The sequence below is a fragment of the Mus caroli genome, chromosome X (genome assembly GCF_900094665.2).
Source record: "Mus caroli chromosome X, CAROLI_EIJ_v1.1, whole genome shotgun sequence".
NCBI classification, from domain to species: domain Eukaryota; kingdom Metazoa; phylum Chordata; class Mammalia; order Rodentia; family Muridae; genus Mus; species Mus caroli.
Window position 1 is genome coordinate 142,163,290 of NC_034589.1, and position 16,271 is coordinate 142,179,560.

Sequence of the window (16,271 nt, forward strand, 5' to 3'; positions counted from 1 at the left end):
AAGGTACTGTGATGTAATGATTTTGAAATGCTGTTAAATCAACTCTAGGTTTTTGTATGGGAAAAGGATTTTCTGTGTTCAAAGCAAGAGAAATAAATGATTTCAGAATAATTTCTTCTATAAATCAGGCATTCTATAACAGTAATACTCCATTTTTTGTTTTCTTTATTTAATCCATAATGATTATGTTAATTTCTGCCACGACTATTGTGTGCCTGTCAATTTTTATCTTTACTCTTGTCTGAAAATAATATTTGTAGTTTTTAAAAATCATAAATGCAATGCATATTTATCCATCAAATTCACAATCTTATAAAAATAGAAAATAAGAATTATTTACAATTTCAGCTCTTACTAATAATTACCTTTATCATAATGGAGTATAGCCTTTCAGATTTTTTTCACACATACAGTCTACAAGCTTTTTGATACTGACACCTACACACATGTATTGTTTCCATTTGTTAAGAAAACCATAAATCCATAAAAAAAATAACCCCAAATATCGTCTATTATTTTCTCCTAACTATAGTGCATTTAATGTATTTTTTTAGAGACACGTAATACTACATGAATTAGCCACCATCTTTTAGACACAGGAATTATTTTATTGTATGGCAAAATCATAGTATTCCTGTCACAGACCCATTTAACTAGCTAAACGCTATTTTTTTTTTAAAATGCCACGTTGTTTATATATACTTTTCGAATTGATTATTAGGTCTTTCTAAACAAAGGTGCAAATCCTTAAAATGTCCATTTGTATTTTCCAACTGCCCCATTACAACAATTCATACTACGACTAGCATGAGAGTGCATTTTCTCGGCTCCTGGTCAACAAGGTTTAACGTTCTTTCTTTTTTTTTTTTTTAATCGCTGCCAATATGATAAACCCAAAGGAAAAATCTCATTGTGTTTATTTGAATCCCTTTGATTAGGAGCGAGCCTCATCTTTTCAGAAGCCTGTTGGCCGTTTCTCGGCTTCTTTTGTAAAATGCTCGCTCCCGCCATGCCTTCCCTTCCCCCAACCGGGCGCTCGTTCTCCCTTTTTGCTTTGTCAGAGTTCTTTACTATTCATTTTTCGTCCTTTGCCTGGGATCGGTTCAATTCAGGCTTTCATCCTTTCACTGCCTCCCAGATTGCGAACCCACATTCTCCATTGGTCTTTCAGTGGCTGCTAAAGAAGCTGCCTCCCTCTTCCTCCTCCTGGCCTCCTCCCTTCCCCCTCGCCTCGCCCGCCTCGCCTCGGTCCCCTGGCTTTTCTCTCCAGCCTCCTTCCTTTTCCTTCTCTTCCCCCCTCTCTTTGTTTATTTCTCCCTCCCTCTCCCTCCCTCCGCCCCCCCCTCCTCTGCAGGGCAGGAGTTTTGCGCTCGGCCGCGAGACGCTCGCTGGGCTGGCGCCGCGTCAGCAGGGGGCGGGGCGCGGCCGGGGGCGGGGCGGGGCGGGGCGGGGCGGGAGCGCGGGCGCCGCAGCTGCAGGAGTCGCTGGGAGTGCGCGCGGGCAGATCACAAGGCGGCGGCAGCGGAGACGGCCTGCAGGACCTGCTCTCTCAGCCCTCAGCCGAGGCCTACGCCGAGCCCAGTGCGCAGCCGACGATCGGGAGGAGCCGCAGCCTTCAACTCAGAGGTACTGTGATCCGCGCTGCCCGCCGGGCCGCCCCAGTCCGCTGCTGCGGCACCTCCTTCCCTCGCGCCCTCTTCGCTCGCCAGCGCCTTCCCTGTGAGCCTGCGTCACCGCGGCCGCCATGGCTGAGAACGGCGAGAGCAGCGGCCCCCCGCGCCCCTCCCGCGGCCCTGCGGCGGCCCCAGGCGCGGCCAGCCCGCCGGCCGAGCCCAAAATCATCAAAGTCACTGTGAAGACCCCCAAAGAGAAGGAGGAGTTCGCGGTGCCTGAGAACAGCACCGTGCAGCAGTTCAAGGAAGCGATTTCCAAACGCTTCAAATCGCAGACCGATCAGCTCGTGCTGATTTTCGCCGGAAAGATCCTGAAAGATCAAGATACCTTGATGCAGCATGGCATCCATGATGGACTGACTGTTCACCTGGTTATCAAAAGCCAGAACCGTCCGCAGGGCCAGGCCACCACGCAGCCCAGCACGACTGCGGGAACGAGCACGACGACCACGACCACCACCACGGCGGCGGCGCCAGCGGCGACGACATCATCGACTCCCAGGAGTAGCTCCACACCTACCACCACGAATAGCAGCTCCTTTGGGCTGGGAAGCCTTTCCAGCCTTAGTAACCTGGGCTTGAACTCGCCCAACTTCACCGAGCTTCAGAACCAGATGCAGCAGCAGCTCCTGGCCAGCCCTGAGATGATGATCCAGATCATGGAAAATCCCTTTGTTCAGAGCATGCTTTCGAATCCTGATCTGATGAGGCAGCTCATCATGGCCAATCCACAGATGCAACAATTGATCCAGAGAAACCCAGAAATCAGCCACCTACTGAACAACCCAGATATAATGAGGCAGACGCTGGAAATCGCCAGGAATCCTGCCATGATGCAAGAGATAATGCGAAATCAAGACCTGGCTCTCAGTAATCTCGAAAGCATCCCAGGTGGCTACAATGCTCTGCGGCGCATGTACACTGACATTCAAGAACCTATGCTGAATGCCGCACAGGAGCAGTTTGGGGGCAATCCGTTTGCCACGGTGGGGAGCAGTTCCACCTCTGGGGAAGGTACCCAGCCCTCCCGCACGGAGAATCGGGATCCGCTGCCCAATCCTTGGGCACCACCGCCAACAACCCAGACGGCTGCGACCACCACCACCACCACGACCACAAGCAGTGGCAGTGGCTCTGGCAGCAGCTCCAGCAGCACCACCGCCGGGAACACCATGGCTGCAGCTAATTACGTGGCTAGCATCTTCAGCACCCCAGGAATGCAGAGCCTGCTGCAGCAGATAACTGAGAATCCCCAGCTGATTCAGAATATGCTGTCTGCGCCCTATATGCGGAGCATGATGCAGTCGCTGAGCCAGAATCCAGATATGGCGGCCCAGATGATGCTGAGTAGCCCGCTGTTCACTGCGAATCCTCAGCTGCAGGAGCAGATGCGTCCACAGCTCCCGAATTTCCTGCAGCAGATGCAGAATCCAGAAACCATCGCGGCCATGTCAAACCCGAGAGCGATGCAAGCGCTAATGCAGATCCAGCAGGGGCTACAGACTCTAGCCACTGAAGCACCTGGCCTCATTCCTAGCTTCGCCCCAGGTGTGGGGATGGGAGTGCTGGGAACCGCCATAACCCCTGTGGGCCCAGTCACTCCCATAGGGCCCATCGGCCCTATAGTTCCTTTCACCCCCATAGGCCCCATCGGGCCTATAGGACCCACTGGCCCAGCAAGCACCCCTGGCTCCACCGGCACTGGCATCCCGCCTGCAACCACTGTGTCCAGCTCTGCACCTACTGAAACCATAAGTCCAACCTCGGAATCTGGACCCAACCAGCAGTTCATTCAGCAAATGGTGCAGGCTCTCACTGGAGGAAGCCCTCCACAGCCGCCGAATCCTGAAGTGAGATTTCAGCAGCAACTGGAACAGCTCAACGCCATGGGGTTCTTAAACCGCGAAGCAAACTTGCAGGCCCTAATAGCAACAGGAGGCGACATCAACGCTGCCATTGAGAGGCTGCTGGGCTCTCAGCCATCCTAATTACGTTTCTGTACCTTGAAAAAAAATGTATCTTATTTTTGATAATGGCTCTTAAATCTTTAAACACACAAAATCGTGCTTTACTTTTATTTTGATTCTTTTAAATCTGTCTACCTATAAATCTAATAGGATGCATTTTAAGGTGGAGTCCCTCCCTCCCTCCCTGCTCCTCCTCCTCCCCCCACCCTCTCCCTTCCCTTCCAGCCTGCCCTCTCCCCTCTTTGTTTCCTTCATTCCTTTCTTTTCTTCTTTTGATTTCCTTCCTTCTCTGATTTGAATGGTGGGAATCAATACTGTTTCACTCAAAGGTGTTGCATGCAAACACTTCTCTTTATTCTGCATTTATTGTGATTTTTGGAAACAGGTATCAGCCTTCACAGTTGGGTGAACAAGTTTTGTCCTACAGATGTCCAGTTTATTTGCATTTTAAACATTAGCCTATGATAGTAATTTAATGTAGAATGAAGATATTAAAAAAAACAGAAGCAAATTATTTGAAGCTCTCTAATTTGTGGTAAAATATTGCTTATTGTGACTTTGGCATGTATTTTTGCTAGCAAATGCTGTAAGATTTATACCATTCATTGATCGTTTTTGCTATTTGTACACAGTACAGTAAGCACAATTGGAATTGTACATCTAGAAGTATTACTGTAGAATCTCTGAGCAGAATATGTGTAACCAAAATAAGAAAGAATATAAGAAATATTCCTGAAGCTAGGTATGTCTCACAATTTTGTAGAATCTTACAGCATATTTGATAAATTTCTCAGTGAAAATGTTGGCTAGGCAAGTTCAGTTAAAATATAGTAGAAATGTTTATCCTGGTTTCTCTAAGTATACATTAAATTGTACAGAAACCTTACAGTGTAACATTGTGTCAACAGTTGCAGATTGATTGTATATGACCTTAATCTTTGTGCAGCCTGAAGGATCAGTGTAGTGACTCCAGGAAAGTGCTTTTTATCTAAGAGTTCCTCAGCTTCTCCCATGAAGAGACCTTCATATGCATTTTGATTTGTAATTGGAAATGTAACTTTTACTGGAAGTGTCATGTGATGTTTGCATTACTTTTAACTGCTATGTATAAAGGAAAGTGTATCTTTTGGCTCTATCAGTTATTTCTCTTGTGCACAGGGAAAAATGCATTAAAATGACTAAAAAAATAAAAAAATAATAAAAAATGGAGAAAGCTCTTTCATTTTGCCTTTTGGCCCTAGAATCACATCTAGAAGGGTTAGCTCCCCTCACAAGTGTTTATTTACAGGGTTGTACTATGGGAAATTATTTTTGAGATGCACATTTAGATGTTCTAATTATTGCCCCCAAAGGTTAACCAATTATTAATTAGTATTTCCCCTGTCCCCCCACCAGTATATTGGGAATGTGACTGGGTTTATTTTAAATAGATAATATATGGGAAACGATAGCATCCCGGTGTCTTTTAGAAACAATATGTTGTTTTATGAGGTGGGGTACTGGGAGGATTTTTAAAAGCAGGATCTCACTGACTAGCTTTTTAGCTAGTCTAGCTCCTGCTAATTGGACTCCTAGCTATTAGGAAGCACATTGTGCTACTAATAGGAGCCTCTAGTGTGCTCATGTGGTCATTTTAATACACAAAATTAATTTTCAGACATTATTTTACATTAACAATCACAAGCACCTATTTCATAAAATTCTGGGTGGCTCTTTCCTGCTAAGCTGATGTATCAATGGTAAGTTGAATGCCCTCTGTCAAATGTATAGCATGGGCACTAATTGTGTGTGCTGCACAGTATGTAGCAGTACTAATAAGGATGGGAGAGAAGCTTTTTTTTTTTTTTTTTTTTTCTGTCGCCAGAATGTGTTTGCAGCAATTCTGTTTTGTGAAGAAACAGTTCTCGGGGAGATGGCCAGCAAGTGCAAACGTCTGAATACTTGATTCCTGGTAAGACTCGGTGTATAGTAAATATTGGCCATGATTATTTCTAAATAGTTTTTTTTTTTAAAAAAAAAACATACCTAATACCATTTGGTCCATCCCTGTTTCTCAGAACAACATCTTAGGAAATGGTGATTTATTATCTCCATGCTCTGTGGTAGTGAGGATTTGAGATTAACCCAGAGATAGCCTAAAGTAATAAATTTAACTTAATGATGTGAATGATTTTAGAAGTAAATACTAAAACTGGGGGCATAGGAAACTAGCAGTAAATCTGTCACCACATGAGAAGCTGGATGCCGGCTGAGGCCTGGCTCAAGCAATTAAACAGATATGTTTATTCAAAACATCCAAGGAACAGAGAATCTTTGAACTTTGCCAAATGTATATTTTTTTAAAGTATGCTGTGTAATTCCAGAAAAGATCTGTGCCTATTAAATCTATTATTCCCCCAACTTTATACTTTATTTAAAAAAAAAACTGCATTGGCCTCACTTTAAATTACTTTTAGCTGTTATTCCTCTCATATGTAATACACTTTATATTATTTTATTGCAGGTTTATTTTTGTAGTCTCTTTATTTTGGGTTCTTTTCATCTACTGAACAATGTATGCACTTCACCACTGTAATCAAGAAGGTATAACTTGATTTGCTATTCCTCTGCTCAGTTACTGAGAGTCACAGTGTCCTTAAATTTGCTGGGTGGCAAACAAACACGATTCAGCAGCATGTGGCAATGAGGTGGGAGCTTAGGCCAGCATCCGGCCCGGCAGGGGAGCTTCACCAAGACCTCATCTGCTCCTTTGGCCTCTCCTTCATGTATGTACAGGTTTATACACTTCCATTTCTGATGAGTGAGGTTAGGTAGTAGGAACAGATAAACGACACTGTAACAAATCCTGTTGCTTCATGAAAAAGGGACTCTTGCCTCCGCTGCAGGCCTCCATGTTAGTTGAGAAACCCAGTGTTTGAATGTGGCTGAGCCTGTCCTCTTAAAGAAGGGAATGGGCTTTAAATTCTGTCAAAATCAGAGCAAAATGGAGTCATTATTACTAGGGCTTAGTAGAGGGGTCAAACCTGTGACCCATGTCTTACATTTTACAGAGTGACTCAAATCTAGACTTTGGCCTCAAATAGTTAGAGTTATCTACAAAATGATGTTTGGCACAAATCTTAATTTGGTAAAAGTGAAAAGTTTAAATGCCAGTAAGCTTCCCCATTTCTACTTTGATATTGTTTTCTTCTGGGACGTGTAAATAAGATAGAAATTATACTGTCCCTTCAGCTACTTCCTTGTCCATGCCTTGTCCTTTAAACTATAAATAGTCAAAAATAGGTTTGTGCCATGAGGTGTTTTTTTTTTTTAACCTTAGAGTGATATTTTTCCTTGCTTTATGTATTCATTTTACATTCCTATTGCAGTCCCACTCTCTTCCCAGTCCCACCTTTATAAATCCCTCCTCCCATTACGCCCACCCACAGACTCACATCAAGGCAAAACAGGACTAGGCAAACCCTCTTCCACCGAGGCCAGATAAGGCAGCCCAGATAGGGGAAGGGATCCACAGGCTGGCAACAGAGTCAGAGACAGCCCCCTGCTCCAATTGTTAGGGAACTCACGTGGAGACAAAGCTGTACATCTGCTGCATATGTGCCACGGGGTGAAGGACGTAGGTCCAGCCCCTGCATGCTCTTTGGTTGGTGGTTCAGTCTCTCTGAGCCCCCATGGGCCCAGGTTAGTTGGCTGTACTGTGGGTTTTTTTAATTTGTAAGGATGTCACATAATTTCCTTTCATATGACCCTATCAACATATTTTCCAAAAATTCCTTGAGAGTCCTGTTGTCCTTTTCATTTGAACAGGTTTTGCCCAATTTTTGTTTCTATCGCTTTTATCAATGTGTTAGAGGAAGAAAAAGAATTAAGAACCTGTTCTTATGCGGCTGTCTTCCCAGAAATCTGTTGGGACAGTTGAGGGAAAAGCAATTTTATAAAAATAGAAAGGAGAAATATGATTTGGCAGACATCAAGCAGCAGACAGACCACACGGAAGAAGGAGCAAATTTTATCAAGTGATATACATGTTGGCTTAGGCTTTAAAATTTGGTTTTGGGCTCCCTCACCCACGCAAGATTTGGTAAAAGCTCTTTAAACCAATAAAGTCAAGGATTTACAAAATCCAACCTTTGAAAAAAAATTTTTTCCCCAACATCTAATGGCCATAGTATTCAACAAATAGGAATTGAAACATATAGCTTCAATTGTATAGAGGTATTTGAGCACAAATAGACTGGAGGCATTTGAAGTCAGCACTTTAAAAAATCCAACTTCAAGACTTCTTAGACTGGAGGCTGGGGTAATGACCTCGAGGGTAAGAACACTTGCTGTATAATTATGAGGACCTGAGTTGGAATCCCCAGCACCCATGTGAAAGAAGAGGCATTCATGTGTGTGCCTCTAACCTTGAAATGTGGGATGGAGACATCCCAAAAGCTTGCTGGCTAGCCAGGTTATCCCAAAGGTGAGCTTCTGCTTCAGTGAGGGACATTTCAAGGCAATGAGGCAGAAAGCAATAGAGGAAAGCACCTGATACTCTACTCTGCCTCTACAGGCTTATGTGTACCTTCACAACATGTGTATGCACCACACACAAGGCACACACACAGAGACAGAGAGAGACAGACAGAGGGAGATACAGAGAGACAGAGAGAGAGAGTTAGTTCTTGGGCTAATGTGTATATTAGCAAACTTAAGCTAATTTCAGAAAATATGCTATAGTTGACTATTAAAAGTATTCATGAGCATGATAAACAGAAACTGATATTCTGCTATAATATGGATTTCACAATACCATCTTGTCATATAGTTAATTTCTTTGTTCCATTGGAATAGCAATAATCCCTAGTAAAGTCATTGTTATAACAATTTTATATGATAGCACAATTTTTTTAAATTAAATTTTATTTTTTACTTATCCACTTTACATCCCACACTGCCCCCTTTCTGGCCACCCTCTCCCACAATCCTTCCTTGATCTCCCCTTCTCCTCTGAGTAAGTAGGGGGTCCCTGGGTATCTTCCCCCTCCTCCAACCAATGCTGGCACTTCAAGTCTCTGGGAGACTAAGCACTTCCTCTCCCACTGATACCAGACAAGACAGCCCAGCTCGAGAATATATCCCACGTAGTACCAGTTTTATGTTCCTTGGTTTATCAATAAGGTTAGATAGCTTCCTTAATGTTGCATTGCTATCAAGTGTCAAACTCAAGATTTGAACCCAATTCTGAGATTCTAGAATATTTTCCTAACAATTCCATAACTATGATTTTGCTATACTATACTAATTTTGTATAATATACTACGCCACATTAAATCTATTAAATATATCCACCTATTAATCTATCATTAGAGACTGTAGAATTTTATATCAGGTGGCCTGGTATTGCTCAGTAGACACTTATCTCTTGTTAAATAAACACATCTTTGCTGCTATTTACCCTGGAACAGGTTACATAAAAATGCACGCATGAGAACCGTCTTTGTCATAAATGAAAAAGCAATCTAGAGTCCTGCCTTTGTGACATTTGAGTTAAGACAATATTTGAAACTGCTTTTTAATATCATCTGTTTGCAGTGGCCTAATACATGTGGTATGTCTGAAGTTGGCAATCACGTGTGCTCCAGCTGCCCTGGACGATGTCTGCTTTAGGCTGCACTGTCTCTAGAGACCTTGGGAGACAATAGCAATTGTGTACCTCACTGAGGCTTTTGACAGTTCCTTTAAATGGCCTTGAGAATCAAATGAAGTAGCAATAGATCAGTGGTTCTCAACCTGTGGGGCGCGACCCCTTGTGGGGGTGGGGGTCGATGGCCTTTTCACAGGGTTCACATATCATATATCCTGTGTATCAAAAAATATTACATTACGATTCATAATAGGAGCAAAATTACAATTATGGGGTAGCAACAAAAATAATTTTATGGTTGGGGATGTCACCACAACACGAGGAATGCTATTAAAGGGTCGAAGTATTAGGGAAGTAGAGACACACTAAGCTAGATGATAAAAGACAGAGATAATAGGCTGTAGATGGTTAGCGCTTTGGACCGACTGTGTTCAGTCAGTCAATGTATATTTGCCAATCAATGTGGATAGATATTTCCTGTCCTGTTACAGACGTACACAGAAGACAGAGAGGCTAGGGGAAAGATTGAATCTACTAGGATTCAATCTAATAGAACCTAATATGAATTGCTATTCATTGCAGAATTGAGCTTCCAAGAGTAGGTGGTTATGTAACTTGAGTGTGGCATATGTGAAGAAGAGTGGGTTTTATTTACTATAAGTTCAAGATGAGCTAGCTGTGTGGGGTTACAGTGCATACACATGTAATGAAATTTTAGACGTTGTTAGAAGAGGCATGATGCCCAGAACAAAGAATGTTTTGTTCTGTACTTGATAGTTTATGTGGGAGTCTGGGCCATATCAGAGTGCTACAATTAAGATGTGCATTGATAACTTGGAAAGTGACCAAGATGGTGAGTGGGTTCCAAACAGACACAACAATTATTGAAAAGGTCAGGAATGCTTTCATCTAAAGAGATGGTGGGTAGTTTCAAGTAACGGAAGGCCTGCCACGCAGGAGAGCAGTGAGGTTTTACTTGGAGTACCTCCAGAGGGCAGATTAATGAAGACAAGACAAGAAACCTGAAGTTTGCCCTGCGGTTACAGACTTTGTAGCAGTTCATCATAGATACCTTCCAAGCTAATTGAAGGAGAAGTTGAAGCAGAAGCCCACTCTGTTGAAATGGTCAAGAATGGTTTCATGGGGCTGGAGAGCTCAGTGGTTAAGAGCACTGATTGCTCCTCCAGAGGTACTGAGTTCAATTCCCAGCAACCACATGGTGGCTCACAACCATCTGTAATGGAATCTGATGCCTTCTTTTGTGTCTGAAGACAGCTACAGTGTACTCATATAAATAAAATAAATAAATCTAAAAGGAAGAAAAAAGAATGGTTTCGTATATCGGTTACAGCTCTGGAATAGAGAATCTTTAAGAGTCTTAGGAAAGCTGATATTCTTCTAGTGGACTTTTCAGTTGCTCAGAGGAGCTTCAAGATCTGGGATAAAAGTTTTTCTTTAATTGGATCATGGCACAAATATCTGCATTTCATAGTTTAAGAAATGGCAATGTAAAAGTAAGATGTGTTACCATTGTTGACGTATATGATATAGATAAATCTATTACCCACATTCTTTTAAATGCTGTGCATGAGCGAAGGACCTAAACTACACATTCTCAACCTGAATGTCACAAACTGCTAAGAGTTTAAGAGTAGAAACAGGGAAGGGATACTCAGGTTGAAAGACTGTGGTTGGAGGGTTGGGTGGGTGTGTGGGTGGTGTCTGACCTAGTCTTCTTGATGTTATTCCCAAGTACTTTATCATTTGTAGTGATGCTTAAGGTATTGGTGGGATGAAGCAGACAATGAGAGTGGAATGTAAGATACAATGGCAAAAGGCATTTTAAAAAGGTTTCATATATTCTTTGTTTACAGAGATCTATTTAATGACTAAAACTGTACTTTTCCTTACAAGGAACCAGAATTATACATGGAATCATCTTAAAATTCTAGGTCACCACACTATGCTCTAGGATTCTTTAAAAAAAAAAGATTTATTTATTTCATTTATATGAGTACTGTCACTGTCTTCAGATACCAGAAGAGGGCATCGTATCCCATTACAGGTGGTTGTGAGCCATCATGTGGTTGCTGGGAATTGAACTCAGGACCTCTGGAAGAGCATGCAGCTAGTGCTCTTAACCACTGAGCCACCTCTCCAGCCCAATTCTTTTTTTTTTTTTTAAGACAGAGTGTAGCCCTGACTGTCCTAGAACTCACTCTGTAGACCAGGCTGGCCTCCAACTCAGAGATCTGCCTGCCTCTGCCTCCCAAGTGCTGGGATAAGGGATGTACCCTAGGATTCTGAATGATCTGGAAAAGAGTGTCCTAGAATTAGTGACCAGACTGAAATTCACGCCACATACCCCTTATTTGAGGAATGTGAATTGAATCTCAAATATTTGTATGAATGTGTATGTATGTCTGTATGATAGCTCAGTCAATTTCCTGTGCATATATGCATTGATGAACTGCCTTGATACATTTCCCCTATAGATTTGGCTTTCTGTATGAGCCTTGACCTGAGTGACATTTATGTTACTAGAAGCCATAAGGAAATGGTCTTGCCTTCTTACTCCATACCTTGCCCATGATTATAAATAGATCCCTATATGTAAATGAATTTAGCTCCTTTGACTTCCTTTAACATAAATGACTTTTTTACCCATCGATCAGATTTATTATCAATTCAATTTGAAGACAATTTTCAATCTTTAATAAGTTATATTCATATCTGAGATTGTTTAAGCTTTCTCACAGAGAAAAAGAAATCCAAGCAGCAGCTAGAGCTGCAACACAAGTTTTCTTCTGTTCATCCTCAGGCGTTTCTACTATGTGGACTGAGTGACTGTAGCCAGGCTTTTCTTCTTCTTTTATTTTTCTATGAAACAGAGTCTCGCAGCCCTGGTTGGCCTAGAACTCACTATGTAGAACAACTGCTGTCACGTAAGATCTGGGGCTAAAGGTATGTTTTACAGTGGTGCCTGGCTACCCAGTCTCTAAGTTAAAGGTTATGATCTTTGACTCACTGCTCAATCCATTTTGAGATTTGGTTGATATTGTCCTCTAGCTGTTCTGGTTCATTACTGGGCAGCTGATGCACAATTTCTTCTTTGTAAATTACTTGAAAAATCTCACTCTGAATATTGTCTTATAGTTTCTTCTCAGTATAACCTGTTGTTTCAAGTAGTTTGTACAATACACCATTATCTGTTCTCAACACAAACACTACATGAAACCAGTATTCAGGCATGAAATCACAGCCATGGTAATCAACCATCAAGCCGCCCTCTCGAATCTGATGCTCTAACTCATGGACGACCCTATCCTCCTCATCTAGGATGGGACAGCCATACTCGTCATGATAGCCGTCGTATAACTGCCGTTGTTTGCTTTGTGTCAGGGCCTCTCCATGCAGCCATAAATGACTTTTAAAATGGCTTTCAAATGGCAGGAAGAAGGATGTTAGCATAGTATATTGCAGAGTTCCCATAAATTTTACACCCAACTTCCCTCTATTTTTGTCATTTTACATTGGTTGACATAGTATAGATATTGTAATTAATGAAGCAAGTTGATAAAGTATTACTCAGTCCATATTTAGCTCAGATTTCCTTAGATTTTACCTAATATCTTTTTTGTGTGGGTTCAAGCAATTCATACAGGCACCATATTATATCTATTCATCACATCTCCTTAGAACTCCTCCTGACTAGGACAGCATCTCAGAGTTTTCTTGTTTCTAATGATCTTGATAGATTGAAAGAGTACTGGCCAGCTATTTTGTCTAATGTCCCTCTATTGGAATTTTACTGACATTTTTCTTGTGTGTATGGATTTTTAAAAGGACTATCACAGAGGTGAACTACCAAGTTTATCATGTCATATCAAGCATGTACAGTCACTGTGAATTCTTCCTATTATTATTGGCCTTGATCCTTTGCTGAAGAACACTGTCATGTTAATATCCACGGTGAGGGTCTTCTCTACATCCTTTCTGTACTGTACTCTTGGAGAAAGTTGCCACATGCAGATCTTATAATGTTCTGTGTCCTTGAGGGTGGCATATCTGCAGAATTTATTTAGAGTTCTTCTTAAAGGGAGATTTATCTCACTGCCACCATTTATTTAAATTTCTATATTGGATTATAACCCAATACTGTATTTTGTTGTTTAAACCTTTCAGTTTTGGTCACTGGGTACTTTTTGAAGTCTACCCCTCAGGCCTATAATGCATACCACTATTTGAGCTTTTCTTACTTCCTGATACCACACGATTCTCTAAGGTCACATTGTATATTTCTTGGCTCACTTCTCTGAAGAGCCCTGGTTCCATTTTCTAACAGATTTCCATTAAAAGTCAAGATCTGGATTTTATCTGTGCTTGTTACTATTGGGGTACATTAAGTCTACATAGAACCTTTCAGCTCACAAAGTAAAGAAATACGCATATCTTTGACCTGTGTATGCACACAGTTCTAAATCTTTTTTCTATACAAAATCATGTGTTTTTATTAGGGTAATAATGAGATCTTACCGATGTTTTAAGTCTAACTGGTGCCCAAAGGACCATTAGTAACCCACGGTGCTTATCCAACCCTGTGCCCTTACCTATTTATAATCTCTCACTGTAACAGTAAGGAACCTGAATTCTATCACTTTTTATCTATACACTTAATTAGTTAATTCCTGTACACATTTATAGAAGTATCAGATTTATTAATCCATAGTCTCATGGGAAATAGCTTTATCGAATGAAGTCAAATACTATGGCATACTTTGTTTTTACCATTAACACTATAGACTCCACTTATCTCCCCAAATTACTTAAGTCAGCACCTGTATTTCTATATTTTCAGTGAAGTTGTTTCATACAGTGTGTGTGTGTGTGTGTCTGTTGTGCACAAACGTGTGTGAGGGTTTCTATTCCATTATCCATGAGCCAAGGAAGAAGTCAGTGCTCTCTTCTGTAATTCCTTCCCTCATTTCTTTGAGATAGGGTTTCTCACTGTACCTGGAAGGGCAGCAGCCTACAAGCCCTAATCTTTTTGTCTTTGTCTTTCAGAGTACCTGGGTTTTGGGAACATACACAACCACATGCAGCTTTTGTAGTTGGTTCTGGAGATTTGAACTCAGATCCTCATGCTTACACAGCGAGCACTCTTAGGTACTGAGCCACCTCCATGAGTCTGCTTTATACTTTTGAATATAATTACATTGTCTTGAAATATTTCTTTTCCATCTATAGGATACCCACTCAATTGCTTAATGTAATTTATAAAAGTTTTAAAATACGTGAAGCTTCTTTCTTGGTTCTATAAAATTCTATGAGTTTTGAAAGATGAATACTGTCATGCATTTATAATTATGGTTTCATATGATATAGTTCAGTTGCCTTAATAAAACCCCCCCTGTCCTTCATCTATTCAATACTCTGAACCCATGGAAACTACTGAACTTTTATTACCACTATGGCTTTGACTTTTCCAAAGGGTATTGGGAATCATATAGTATATAAACTGCCTAGAATGGCTTGTCTGGTATAGCGATTTGCTCAGAATCAGTCATGGATTCTTTTTCAATATACAAGATTTCTTTTCATTGGTTAAACCCCAGTTTGTTTATCTTACTACCTAAGGGCAGCAGTTCTAAACCTTGATGACTGTAAGTACAACTGCTATGAAATTCACATGTGTGTAGTCACTTTGACTTTGTGTGCCATTTTCCAAATTCATATTTCCCTTTAACCATTGGAAAAAGTAAATTAATTAAATATGAAAATAGACCTCTGATAATGAAACCTCTACTTTGCAAATTAACATATTCCAATAATATAATACTGATTAATTTTGAATATGTAGTCATAAAATAAATTTGAAATGTAAAATATAATGAAGAAAAAAAGAACACTCATAACCAGAGATGACCACTATTATAAATTTGGTATTATTTGTACTGTTTTATGTATTTTAATATACACATTTAAAACCATGATCATGCTATAAGTAAAGCATTTTATTGTTTCTTTGAGTTTATAGTACAGACATATTTTTCTTTTATTTCTAAATTTCACTTTTATGAAAAGTGAAGTTAAAATGGCATATGATTATTACAAAAAAGAATTCAGAAATAGCAGATGCTTATTATAAAAAGAATTCAGAAGTATATAAAAATGAAAGCTCCTTCCCATCCACAGGATAAAGGAATGATGGACAGACATTACAATTTGTCAATATACATGTATGATTTTCTAACTCGGCAAATAACTATTTCATTTATTCCTTTCTGTTAAAACTATTTCAATATACAAATCATTTCAGTATCTTAATTTTGTACATTTATTAATATGGACAAACAAACCTTGAGGTTGCCCCTAGTTTTTCCTTATAAACACCACTCTGATTACTGTATGTGTGAAAGTAACTTTGATCACTTTCTTTGATTACTTTGAAGTTATCCTCATCAAAGGAGAATGGCTGAGCACCAACAGTCACACATTTACAACATGGATGCCATCACTTTGCAACTCAGAAAGACTGTCTCTAATTAAGACCTCTGCCCAAAAAGACAACTTTTCCATTTCTTTCTCAACATTGTCTCACCTTCAACCCGTGCCATTTAATATGGAAGAGTACATGTTTGCTGTTTTGGATGATGAATGAAGTTAATATTTCCCCATATGCTCATATTTAGCTATCTAAAATCAGTTTATATTCCCATTAGGATATTAGTTTTTCTTCTCATATTAAAACAGAGATATCTTCCTATACTAAGTATGTGAATTCTTTGTCTCATTTTGTCTCCATAACCTGTTTTTCCCAATTTATCATTTGCCCTAACTTTGTGTGAAATGGCTCCCTTAGTTTATTTTCATTGTTATAACAATACCTGAGAATGAATACAAGAGACATATGTGGTTCACAGTTCTAGAGATTAGTCTTCCAGGATTGAGCAGCCATGTTGAGGCAGAGATGTGCAAAAGGGCAGGTGGGTGGCAGGGCAC

At 40.7% G+C, this 16,271-nt stretch overlaps 1 protein-coding gene across 1 annotated transcript; it reads left to right on the plus strand.

The window, feature by feature from the left end:
- The first annotated feature begins 1,470 nt into the window (after window positions 1-1,470).
- Ubqln2 (ubiquilin 2) lies at window positions 1,471-4,849 on the plus strand. Its single transcript, XM_021153898.2, has one exon. It carries the CDS (start codon window positions 1,745-1,747, stop codon window positions 3,659-3,661), a length of 1,917 nt encoding a protein of 638 aa, XP_021009557.1. The 5' UTR covers window positions 1,471-1,744; the 3' UTR covers window positions 3,662-4,849.
- The last annotated feature ends 11,422 nt before the right edge of the window (window positions 4,850-16,271 follow it).